The sequence below is a fragment of the Leucopleurus acutus genome (assembly GCF_964270905.1).
Source record: "Leucopleurus acutus genome assembly, chromosome: 9".
NCBI classification, from domain to species: Eukaryota; Metazoa; Chordata; class Mammalia; order Artiodactyla; family Delphinidae; genus Leucopleurus; species Leucopleurus acutus.
In genome coordinates this window covers 86,857,791-86,870,832 of record NC_139144.1, presented here as the reverse complement: position 1 = coordinate 86,870,832, position 13,042 = coordinate 86,857,791, and the positions used below count along the sequence as shown (strand labels likewise).

At 49.6% G+C, this 13,042-nt stretch overlaps 1 protein-coding gene across 1 annotated transcript; it reads right to left on the bottom strand.

Annotated features, from left to right (window-relative positions):
- Positions 1 to 4,844: 4,844 nt before the first annotated feature.
- CPA1 (carboxypeptidase A1) lies at positions 4,845 to 11,262 on the bottom strand (the record flags this gene model as incomplete). The annotated part of the gene is made up of 10 exons (XM_082846016.1): positions 4,845 to 5,032; positions 6,678 to 6,762; positions 7,277 to 7,476; positions 7,973 to 8,063; positions 8,685 to 8,795; positions 8,987 to 9,088; positions 9,616 to 9,717; positions 9,955 to 10,188; positions 10,646 to 10,727; positions 11,198 to 11,262. 10 exons carry the CDS (start codon positions 11,260 to 11,262, stop codon positions 4,845 to 4,847), a joined length of 1,260 nt encoding a protein of 419 aa, XP_082702142.1.
- Between the last annotated feature and the right edge of the window lie 1,780 nt (positions 11,263 to 13,042).

Sequence of the window (13,042 nt, the reverse complement as noted above, 5' to 3'; positions counted from 1 at the left end):
ATGTAACTTTCTGGGCTTCCCTGGTGGCGCAGTGGTTGCGAGTCCGCCTGCCGATGCAGGGGACATGGGTTCGTGCCCCAGTCCGGGAAGATCCCACATGCTGCGGAGTGGCTGGGCTCGTGAGCCATGGCCACTGAGCCTGCGCATCCAGAGCCTGTGCTCCGCAACGGTAGAGGCCACAACAGTGAGAGGCCCGTGTACCGCAAAAAAAAAAAAAAAAGTAACTTTCCCTTGGCTGTTGGCTTCCCTTCCTTCCTTGTCACCTGAGATTCCACTGAAAGCTTTCCTCCTCTGCCTGCATAAAAGGTGAGGAATTCAGGGACTGAAACATCTGCTCCTGGGACCATTCCACTGTCTGTGTCTGGTGACCTATCTAGAAGACAGGTGCTCCAGGGTTTGTGAGATTTGTTTCTTAATGAGGTATCACTTAAGGAATGGGAGTTACAAACTTTTCATTAGATTGTAGGGGAAAAGGCTGTTTTCCTGATGGTTGAACTATCCAATAAAACCATATTGATATGATTTGTGTCTGAATTTCTCTTTCCTTTGTGGTGATGTTTCTGATTTAGGCTGAAACATAAATTGTGTGAATTGGCTTATGGCCGCAGGCCTGGACTTCATGGGAGGAAGCAGCAGCAAACCTCTGTGCCTCAGTCCATGTTAGCAGAGCTCTCATTCCACCGCACTCCTCTAAAAATGTAGCCGAACATACCACGGTAGTTAAGCAGAAGACTTATAATTTTCTTTTAGTTGGGCAGTAAACATTTGGCAGTCTTCACCTCTGGGGTCGTTAGCTGATGCTCACAGTCTGAGTTGCCAAATTAATGTGGATCCTGAAAGCTTTGGGGAGAATTCATTACCCTTTGACAGTTTTTCAGATTTGACGGGTGCTCTGTGCTTCTTTCTCAGAGCTCTTCCTTCATCTGGCCGATCTGAATGTTTTGGTTGGTCATATCAGTTTCCTGTAAGGAGCATCTGGGTCGTAGTGTGTTCACAGAATGATGTTTCTGTCCTTAGAGCCCTTAGAGCAAGAATTCGTCTGCATCTTCAAATCCACCTAGTCCCACTTGCCCTTGCAAAACAATTGCTGAGATGATGAATAGCCCTGTACTGGATGAGGGACCAGTGAGGTCATATCTGGATTGTATTCAATGACATTTCAATTTTAACTTCAGGCCAAAGCCAGAAAGCTAGACATGCATATCTTAGTGTTAATTCAAAAGACCACCCAAAGGATTCTTATGGACCACGAATGGCCCACGGGCCACATTGAGAACCATAGATAATGCTCTAAGAACAAAGTAAAATGAGTTCATTTAAAAATAAAGATTTTTGAAAAGTCCTAGAGAATAGGCATTAGCATAATCAATTCCCCAGATTGCTGCGGGAACTGAAAGTGAGCAGCAAGCGCTCTTGGGAGTTGTCATCTGAGCTACCACAGAGTGCTTAGGGAATGGCCCCCAACCAGGAGACATTAGTACCCTGCCCTTGGTAGAAACACTTGCTTCCAGCTCTTTCTGGACTATAAACTTTTCCAAAAATAAGACCTTGTTCTGGGCAATAGCAGAAGAAATGAGTTTAGACAAATGATGAAAAAGAATCTGGGCACAAATTAAGATGGCCATTTAGATGTTTGATTTTGATAATAAGTTGATCTTAGATAACTTTACCCACAGGTAATCTGGTGTGTTTGAAATAGCTTTTTTTTAACCCCCCTGATTATACAAACTCATTGCAAGAAATTCAGAAAACTATAAAGAGGAAAACCACCACCGCTGCCTGGGGTAACCACAATTATTATTATTGGGGAATATCTACTTCCAGGCATAGTGGGTGTGCGTTTTTCAAACAAAAATGAGATTCATACTCAATATACTATGTTGTAGCCTGCTTTTTTTAAAACAACTGTATGGAAATATAAATTACATGCCATAAAATTCACCCATTTTAAGGATACAATTCAGTGATTTTTAGTAAATGTACAGAGTTGAGAAAGCACCACCACAATCCTGTTTTAGAATATTTCCATCATGTGACCAGCTTCTTTTGCCCAGTATATTGTGACCATTTTTCCATATCAACACAGACTACAATGGCTTCCCGATATTCCATTGTGTAAATGGGTAATACCCATATCAATACTGGTATCTATCTAGGTTCTTTTCCTTTTAATTTAACTTTTTATTATTACAACCTTGTATATATGTTTATTTGAACTTCTCAAAATATTTTTATAAAATAAATTCCTCCAAGTGGACTTACTGGGTCAAAGTGTCAATACGTTGAAATTTTTTATTTATAGTGCCAAATTCCCCTCCAGGAAGGTCGTGTAAATTTATCCTCCCACCAGCAGTATATGGCAGGTCTCATTTCTTCATACTCTTGATAACACTGAGTTGTCAGTCTTTTTATTCTTTGTCAATCTGATGGGAGAAAAATAATATATTTTTCTTTAATGTACAAAAAATAATCACTCAGAGAATCAGTATCTTTCATTTATTGGCTTTTTGTGTTTCTTCTTTTGGGAATTGCCTATTTTTCTTTTGAAATGTTAGTCTTTTTTTTAAATCCCTTTTACTTGTAAGAGCTTTTTTCCCCTCAAGGTTATTAATACTTATTCATATACACCACATTATTTTCTAAAATTTTTGTTTCTTTTAGCTTTATGATTTTATTTATAAAATAAAATTTTTACCCATAGATTTGTAAAAATATGTATCTGCAAACTGGAAAGTTCTTCCTGTAATTGAAAATAGAAAAAAAAATGTTAATGACTTCCATGTCTCCATTTAACGAGCATTTATTAAGTGCCTACTCTGTGTCATGTACTTGGCCAACCAGTAGAAATTGAGTGTTGAGCAAAACAGCACAATCCCTGCCCTCATGGAATTTTCATTCTGGTGCTTTACTCCTGTCTTTTCAGCTTTCTTAAGACTCTTACTTGCTCAGAGCCTTACTTTCTAAACTACAACTCAGGGAAATTCAAAATGACTTGCAAGCCTACAAAATAAAGATTATAAAATTTATAAGTTCTCTAGTATATGTGGAGAACACTCATTCAACAAATATTTATTGGGTATCTGTATGTCAAGTACTGTTGATGGTTCTGGAGATTGAATGCCAAGTCAAGTGGTCTCTGCTATCAGGGAGTACAGTTTATTTTAAATTAAGCAATTCTACCCTTGAAGCCTAAGTAATCCAATTTCGTAAAATGATATATTGTCTTGCTAACTCAATATTTTTTCACTTATCAGTCTTTATTAAACAGTAAGATCAGTTTCGTTTTTTTTTTACTTGCCCAAACTGAGCCATTACAGTGGGTTTCAGCTTATCTACATAAATTGAAGGGAAATGGTTCCCAAAAGATAACTTGAAGGAAGTGTCATAAAATCTTTAGATCATCCTTCTGTAAAGACTGAAACACCATTTAACCTTGCCTCATAAACTTATATATGTATAACTTTATGTGTACTATATGTATAGTCAGCCTCATTCTTTTTGTTTTTTAGAATGTTTGGTAGCAAAAAAAAATTAAAATAAAAAAATGAATGGGGTATAATTATAAAAATTTTGAATCACTATATTGTATATGTGAAACTAATATATACTGTAAATCAACTATACCTCAATTTTAGAAAATTAAAAATTATAAAAAACCTCCAAGATGAAAATTCCCCAATGGGCCTTTAAAAAAAAAGAAAAAATCGTTTGATCTTCAGGCTATTTTATGTGAAAAAGACACAGATTTTAAGTCAGTGAAGATGGATGCATTGTGATACTTCATCTGACTGATACAGGGAGAGGCTGCCATCCTTACCCCAGCCCCCCTATTTGGGAAGCTACCAAGCCACCCCCCATCCACTTCCCAGCAAGTTCAGTGGGAGGAACCCCCTGCTTGACAGTCACACGTTAAGAGATTTGGAAGAAACGGAATGTAGATTCTTGCTTTGAAAAAAAGTTGAGATATATGCTATGTGCTGTGGTGCTAGCCACTAAGTGTGATATCACAGCCACCAGAATCACCAAGCAAAGGAGGGAAGCCAAATTCTAGGAGCTGTGGAGGGTATGGGGAAGGAGAGGAGAGCCTTACGTTTGAGAAATTTTGCTAACGATAATGAGTGGTGGTGAGTGGAAGAGGAGACAATGTAGCAGGAGATGCTAGAAAGGATGGGGCAGTGAGAAGTAAACTACTTCTGTCTCTAAAGGCAAAGTCTTCCTGATACACTTCAATTAATAAAATGCCCTGGGATTGGTGTTTGTTCTTTATCTTCAGTAAATGATTCCATTTAACCCAACTGTGTCCTTCCAACTTAATTAGGAGTGGGAGACCATACTTTGCTCTATAGAAATTTGCTTTACCTGGCTGCAACATTGATTTGGGACAACACTGGCCACTAGGATTATTCTAGTTTGTACTCAGGGTTATTGCTTTTGTAGATGAATGGATCCAACCAGCTACACTATTGTACAAGCTGAATTCCTCACCACTGCGGGGTGCCGGGCATTTGGTTAGCAGCTGTGGCTGCTGCTTGCTCCTAAGGTATGAACAAATCACCCCACTGACAAGCTGAGCTCAGGGTGGTCTAATTAAAACAGATGCCACTTGGATACAACTTCACAGGACCTTGGAATGCAGGGGAGTTTAAGGGTCATCTAGTCCAGCTACCCACACGTTTCCAGTGAGACCTGCGGGAACTAAATCACTTCTGCCACAGCTTGAAAAGGCAGACATGCCACATGCATTCCCACACATGAGCCCCATTCTGGTCCATGTACACTCAAACTTTATTTGGCTGCCTGGGTGGGGACGGAGAGGAGGAGGAAGACAGCGCTGAAGGGCCGGGTCAGTAGGGGTGATTCAGCGTGTGCTCCATGATGGTCAGAAGTGCCAGCCATGTCTCCTGGGCCGTGGGGATGATCTGGGAGGCCGGCAGCAGGAAGCCATAGCGCCCGGTGTCCCGGAGCTCGAAGGTGAAGGAGTACTTGATGCCCTGGTCGTAGGTCCAGTCAATGGTGCCTCCACTGGCTTGGTCTGGGGCAGGAGCAGACCGGCAGAACAAAGGTCACTCGCTTGAAAACATTTGCATGGGCTGGGCTAATGGTCCAAAGCCCAGAGCCTCGTGCAGTGTTGACTGGAGTCAGCATCTGCTAAGTTCCTACTGTTGACCAAGCAGCCTGGCTTCCTCCCAAGAAGCTCCCCTGAAGGGTCTTAGTCCAAGAGGCCCAGAGAGGCAGACCAGCGATGGTTCTCCTCTCACTGGGTCATGCAAGGAAGCTCCCACGATTTTGAAAGCCACCTCCATCTAACAGCCACTTGGGTCAAGCCCCCACATATACCAGAGTTGCCCACTTGGGTAACCAGGACTGTCCCCCGGATGCTGGTCTGCAGGGGGAAAGTGCAAGGGTCAGAGTCAAAGCAAAAGCCCCTCGTCTGTCTTTTGCAGACAGATTTGCAGTAGGTATCAAAGCAGCTGCAGAATCGGGCAGGGGAGAGGGAGGTGGCTGCATATCAGAATTTAACTCCACAATATTGAACAAAGCAAAAACCTTTTGACTCAGGGTTAAAACAGTTTCCAAAGAAGGCCTGGAGTCCAAAAGTAAGGCCAGCCCCAGGTGAGACTGTGACTCACTCACCCCCAGAACAGGGCACTTGGGGCAGGAAGTCTGAGGTGTGTCCCTGCGCCCTGCTTCTTCAGTACTCTCACCTCCTGTCAGCCACAAGCTTGCTGTGTCTCTTCAGGGCTCAACGGGATCTGAACACCGCAACCTCAACCCCTGCTGCCATCCCCGCCACCTGTCTCTGCTGCAGCCACTGGGTCTCTGTGCTCTTCCTGCCGTTCCCATACACGCCAGGTCAGGGCACACGGGAAGGCCTTTTTTCTAGAAGATTCCTCTGCCTGGAAGGCTCTTCCTCAAATAGCCTCTTAGCTCCATCCCTCCTTTCCTTCAATACTTGCCCAAATTTCACTCTCTCAATGAGGCCTATGCTTCAGTCCACCTGCCCTGCTTCCACCCCCAGTACTCCTGAGTCCCCTCACCCTGTCCTAGTAGTTCTTTTTCTCCCAGCACTTATCACCTAACACATGGTATCATTTCCTTATTCATGTTTATCGTCATGGCTGGCTAGAATGGAGGTTTCCTGATCTTGGCTTATTTTTATTCCCAACTGTATCCCAAGCACACAAAACAAGGCCTGGTGTATCATAGGTGTTCAATAAACATTTGTTGACTTAATTCCATGTTGACGTAGCAGTCCTCCTCTCAGGGGCAGTGCATGGATAAGTAAGCTGGGAAAAGATAGGATATATTCTCTAACTGAAGGGCATTGGAGGAAGAGTATTTTTTAAGTTGAATTTCTTAGGGATCTACAATACAAAGGCCAGCAGAACTCTCTACCCGCTCCATGCATGAAGCTGAACTTAACCCCAAGATAAGAGTTCTCAGAGGAACTGAAGGGTTTGTCTGAAGGTATCGAGGAAGGCAGAGTTCACATGAGGAAAGGGCCCCGCTGCCCACCAAGCCAGCAGTAGTCAGGCATGGCCAGGGCTGTTCTCCTCACCCATGCTCCCAGGTTGGGGAACCCTTGGCTACCTCCTCCAGGAGGGACACTTCCTCCAGCGGGGAAAGCCAGCTGAGCTTCCTCCCAGACCACCCACAGAGACAATGCACCTACTTACAAATTGTTGTGATGATGCTGCCATACTTGAACTTGGTCCCATACAGAGAGGTCAGGGCCTCAACAGCAGACTTAGCCACCTGATCCTGGAGAAAACGCCAAGCAAGACTGCTTGTCGTGGCCAGCAGTGCCAGACCCCCAGAACCACAGGGCCAGGGTATCCTGGGGGCTGGCAGGATGACCCAGGAGCACATACCCTGCAGAAGCCGGCCCCCAGCAGAGAGCATGGAACCTGTTGGGTCCTGCAGGGTCAGGCCCGGGAACTCAGCAGGATGTGACCTTGTGGGATGTCTGGCTGCTACTTCACTGCCCTTTGGTCACCCTGCAGCTCCAAGTTTAAACTTGTGGTACAAGCTCAAAGTCCACCCCTACCCCTTCCTCTGTCATGTGACAGAAGTGACTCAACCACTCTGTGCCTCAGCTTTCCAGACAGAAAGGCTAGTCTGCCCTGCTGGTCTTCTCAAGCCATCAGGGGTCCATGGGAGAAAGGGGTGCTAGGCACAGTGTAGGGCCTCGTGCCTTAAGCAGGTTTGATGGATAAACCCAGGCCCACCCAAAGCTGCCTTTGGGATGAGAGGGCAAGCAGGGATCAGCACGTACCAGCTCATCCTTGTCTGCAGGTGATTCTCTTTTGTAGCCAAAGGGATACAAGAGGAGCTGGGAGTAGCTGTGGATGGAGATGAAGGCCTTGATGTTCCCGTGTTCTTTCACAAAGTCCACGATGGACTTGACCTCCACTTCGGAATTGGCAAACTTGCCACGGTAAGTTTCCGAGCATGGGTTGCTGCTGGATCCGGCCTCTGTGGGAGGGGAGAGTTGGCATTCCTTACACCCAAGCAATGTAGCTTCCATGGCTTCTGGTCTTTGCATGAGTTGAGATGCAGGAGGGCTCACCCCCACCCCGGATAAGGAAAGGGCAGAAGCCTTTTATAAGCTGGGGGTTCTGCCTCCCTCCCCAGCCAAACTTGGACAAAGCTGATGGACATGCCCAGAGAGGTAGGAAGGGCTCCTCAAGCAACACCAGTTCCTGCAGTGAAGTGACCACAGAGGGAAGGAGCTGAAGTTACGCTAGACAACCAATAGATTGGTTTCAGACCTCAGTTCCATTGGGAAGGACTTTACAGGCAGATCTCAGAGGGCCACCTTCCTCACTGTGCACCTTGGAGGAGAGGCCAACGTTACCCATGTGCCTCCACTGCTGGGGCAGGAGAGGGTTGGGGGATGACAGGACAAAGGACAGTAAGAAGCCATTCTGGGGTGTCCCATCCCTGCTCCCCAAACCGCACTGGGCCTTACTCCCAAAGCCAGCGTCCCAGTTCCTGTTGGGGTCCACCCCAATGCAGGTGGAGCCCGACGTCAGGGATCGAGTCTTGCGCCACATTCGATTCTGAGAAAGGAAAAGTGATCAGCCACCCAACAGAGGCCACAATCAACACAGAGCCCCAATCCGGAGCCTGGGTGTGGACACAGTATGGAATCAGAAGCCACTTTCAACTGGTTGTCAGGGAGGAAGGTCTGCAAAGGGGGCTCTTGGCTGAAGGAAAATGGAGGAGACAATGGATGGCATTTGGCCAGGGGGTTCTACTGGCAGAAAGAGGAAGGCATGTGGCAACCACCCCCCCAGCCCCTTACAAAATTGATTGGTAGCATGCTGTCCCATAGACATAAAGTAGAACCAGGGAAGAAGGTCTGGGCAGTGTGTCTCCACTGGGGAAAGTTCTGTCCCCCACAACCTGGACATTTGGCAATATCTGAAGATGTTTTCGGTTGTCTCATCTGGGGGCTTGAGTCAGTCAGGAAGCTGCTTGCGCAGGACAGCCCCCAACACATGAAGAATTATCTGCCCCAAATGTCAAGAATGCCAAGGTCAAGAACCCCTAGTCTAGGGGGACAGGTCTGTTTGTCCCTCTCTCAACTTCTGGGAGTTGAGATTAGGGGTGAGTAGCTTGTGGGGCTCAGAGGACAGAGGCCCACCCTGCTTTCCCCAAGAAGAGGAGAAGGCCTGTACCTTGCTGTGGGTGAAGGCAAAACCATCAGGGTTGGTGACGATCTCCAAGAATATGTCCATGTTGTCCAGAATGGCAGTGAAAGCTGGGTCCTGGCCATAGTCTTGTGCGATCTGGTGGAGGTTGGGAAGCAGAGGGGCAGAGCGCGCCAGGCCAGGAATCTTCCATGCTAGAGCAATGGATGCCTGCCCTCGACCTCCCTCTGTGGTCATTGCTTCTGGATGGAAGCAGGGGCCAGGGCTTCTATGGGCCTTGGATACCGATGCCCTACCAGGCGAGAGCACCCTCACCTCCATAGGCTTACCTTCTTTGCAAACCAGACCCCACTGGCCTGGGTGACCCACTCCCGAGAATGGATGCCCGTGTCAATCCAGATGGCTGGACGGTTGTTCCCCCCAGTGCTGAACTGGATGAGAAGAGCAGGAAATAGTTCAGCTGGGGCCCTGTCTCACCTCCTTGAAGGGGAGTGCACCCCAACCCAGAGGCTGTCTGCTCTCTGGTATCTCAGGTTGAGGCTCTGTTTGTGGGACCATCACTCAGGTGGGATGTGGGAGTGGGTCTGGACCGGGATCCTGCAGAGCTTTGCCTCCTGCCCTCAGCTCAAGCTTGGCGCAAATAATGACTCAGCCAGACTTTCGGGCCCCTCCATGTTCCAATGCCCATACATAGTTCTCTGTCGGAGGTCACAAACAAAACATTTTATCTGGACTACCAGACACTGGGATACTTTCCACAATGTGACACTTGACTGGAAACACTTGCGTCACCTAAAATTGTGTGTGTACTGGTATGCACACACCTATGCTACACAGGGAGTCCATATAACAGTGTGTTCTCTGTAACCCTGGGCTCACCCATGGGTGCCTACGCACAGATGTGGGGGCCCAGTCTTGCAGATGTGCTCACGTACATCCACTGGCAGGTGCCCGTTACCTTCAGCACGTAGATGGGACGGCCTTCGTAGCTGCTGCCAATCTGGAGCTTGCTGACAAGCTGTGGGTGCTCGGCCACCAGCAAGTCCATGAAGTCATAGATCTGAGGAGGCAGAGGAGGGAAGGCTGCCTTCATGGCTTCCGGGCACCTGGATGCCTCCCTTAGCAGCTCCATTAGCGAGCCTGCTGTGAGCCCTGAATGCGGAGGAGCCACGACCCAGAGCCTCGAGGCCACATGGTGACAGAGCAGATGTCACGCACACCCAGGCTGGCCCTGGCGCGTTCTGCCAGTCTGACGAAGAGCTTGGTGCTTGTGGAGCGGGGCCCCGGGGTCCCTCACCTCCTCCAGGGTGTGGTAGGTGGCGTAGTTAAAGGTGTTAGTGCTGCGGGCCCAGCTCCGGGAGGCGAACATCTGCTCCTGCTCGTCGTCCAGCAGCGACTGCACGTCCTCTATCATGATTGTGTATCTGAGGCCACGGGCCTCCAGGAAGACTTTGACAGCCTGGATGCTGGGGAAGGGCACTCGGACGTCGATGGGGGAGCCTGGCTGGGCAGGGCCCCTCCAAAAATCCAGCTGGGGAGGACAAGAGCCACTGTCACAGCGGGGTGGGAAAGGGCCTGCCCGGGATGGGGTGTCGGCACCAGAATTTCCCATATAATTGGGGATGGGGCACAGCTGTTAGGGGAAGAGGCTGCAGGGAATCCCTGGGTGCTGGACAAAGTCCAGTTTGGTCAGGGAAATGGCCCAGGAAGCAGAGTGGAGAGGCTTTGAGGCAGCAAGGGAGAGAGAAGAATTAGAAGTTGGGGCGGTGTGGGGGGCTCTTTTGCTCAGATGCTCAAAGGCAGCAAGATTCTAGCACTGGGAAGTTTAAGTCACTTCCTAACAGGGATCAGTCCCATGGCTCCCTCCTGGGTGGCTGGGGAGAGAGAGCCCAGGCCCCATTTGGCCCCAGGTGGGAGGGGGTCTGAGGCGAGCCCATCTGCCCTGAGACGTACCCTGGGGCCTCAGGGCAGCTCCCACATCCTCTAACCTGTAGGTGCTCCAGGTCCTCCAGCTCCTTCACCATCTGTACCTGGGCTTCATCGGCCGCAGAGATTCGGAGCACCTGGTGCCTGGGCAGAGCGGGAGGGGAGACTGAGGGCCTGAGCAGCTCCTACTGGCTATGCGCGCTCCCCAGGTGGGAGGAGGGCGGCTGGGCCTCGGTCCTCTGGGCTGAGCAGGGGAAGCACGAGGGATCCTAGCGATGGGAGGCCTGGGCTCCTCGGAACCTTCTGGACACTGCTGCTGTCCCTATCCCAGCTTAGACTCTTTCTCTCTAAAGCTCGCTAGGCCTCCTCCTGCCTCCTCTTCTGAAGAGTCCTCCTCAGAGCTCAGATATTCTCCAGGGCTCAAGAGGCTGTCCTAAGAGACCTGACCCCTTCTCAGTCCTGGTCCCCAGTCAGCCTGCCTTCCAGGATGTGCTAGTCTGCTCCTCTCTGACCATCTTCCCATGTGTCTGTCTGTCCCTCTCCTCCAGATGCTGGCTGGGGGTTAAGTCCTCCCTATCTCCCTTCTGAGCACCCCTTCCTCTCCATGCTCCTACCCCACGAAGTCCTCTTTGCCAAGGACAGCCCCCAGCAGCACGCTCAAAATCAGCAGCCCCTGCATGCTGCAGCCAGTTGGGAAGGTCAGTTGAGGCGGAGAAGGTCCTGGGGTCTTTTAAACTCTCCCAGGACAGAGGTCTCCTGGCTGTGCCCAAGAGTTGTCCTTCCACTTGCACCTGGGCTCTATCCCACGGGGAGGGAGAGGTGGGAGTTCCAAGCTCTGACACCTACCCACTCTCCCTGATAAAGTGGCAGGGAACAGGACAGCTGGAGAGATAAGCCAGGCCTCAACCCCTGGCCATGAGGGGCCATCCTGGGCCTGAGGGTCAGCTAGGGCTGAGGCCTCCCAGCTGGAGCCCTGATTGCCCAGAGCCCTGCAGCCCACAGACCCTATGGTCCTGTTTACTGACCCGGCAATGGAGAAGGAGCCAGGACTCTGGAGTGGCCACACCAGCTGCAGCCTCATGTGAGGTGTCCTCTTCTCCCATTTCCCGGAGCACCAGCTCTTCTGTTCCTATGAGAGAGCAGGATGGGACCTTCTGGGACCCAGGCCAGCTCCCAGATTTCCTGGCTTCTCACCACACGGGCCTTGTCCAGGGCTGCCTGACCTTTAGGGTACAACCCTGTGAAGGAAACTTCCCAGCCCCCCTCTTACCAGTCTCGGTGGCCTTGTGGGAATCAGGCCACAGCACAGAAGCAGAAGTTTCCCTCCACCCCCACTGCTCTAGGGCTCTGGGATCAAGGGTTGCCCTTGATGGGAACTGTAACCAGATGTCCTCTGAGTAGAAAGTGCGGTGGTGGGAACCAGGGCCAGAACCCTGTTGGGACTGCACACTGTATAGGAGACACTGGAATTCACAACAGGGAATTTGCTCTGGCTCTGGATGCTGACCTCATTGCAGAGACATCTAACACAAATCCGCCCTAATCCACCAGGGCCCCAGTGGTTCCCCAGCAGCATCTGGGGGCCCTGCTCTGGGTCAGGGCCTCAGGCTTGGGCACTGCCAACAACGAAGGCGGCCCTTTCTGGTTTCCATCTCTTCCCTCTGCCTCCCTAGCCCACCTCCTATGGTCCAACCTTCCTACGCCAAGGCAGAGTGACCCCATTACATTTACCCACAACTCTCTCCTGAGCATAGCTCTGGGAAGATGATGAAACACTGAATCCATCCTCAACAGATATTGAGCCTCCATGAAGACTGTTCCTTTCTACTCTGGCAGCTTTTCCTGCCCTCCAGACCCCAGGCAAGGCTTACCACCTCCCTGAAGCTTCCTCTGGCTTCTTTCTCTCTCACCTACCTGCCCCTTCTTTGAATGTTCATCTCTTTGCTCATTCATCCTCTGGGTCAGGTCCTGTGCTCCACCCTGAGATGATGCCCGAAGCAGACGGGTGGGTCCCTGATCTCACAGAACTCAGTCTAACGGAGAAGACAGAAGTAACCAACTAACTTGTGTCCTCTCAGGCTTTCCAAGAAGCTGTGGGTCAATAAGACAGAATTAAGCATGCAAGAGATTCATGGGGAGACACATCCATGAAGGATAAAGGGGAGAGAGAAGAGCCTTACCTCGTTGCAGGTCTGACACCTGGGAGAGGATTGGGCAGGAGGAACTCAGGCAGCAGTGCAGTTCTGAATCTTGGAGCCAACATTGCAGTTCAGGGAGCCCTACGTCCTATAGGAATGCTGGTACTAGTGCCGCATTGTGCTCAGTCACTAGCTGGGAACAGCCCGTGGGAAGTGTGGCCACATCATACCACGGTGATACTCCCCACTGACTTGTCAGGGAGCTGAGAGAGCTTACAGTCTAGCGGGAAAGACAGAAGTAACCAAACAACATGTTGGTTC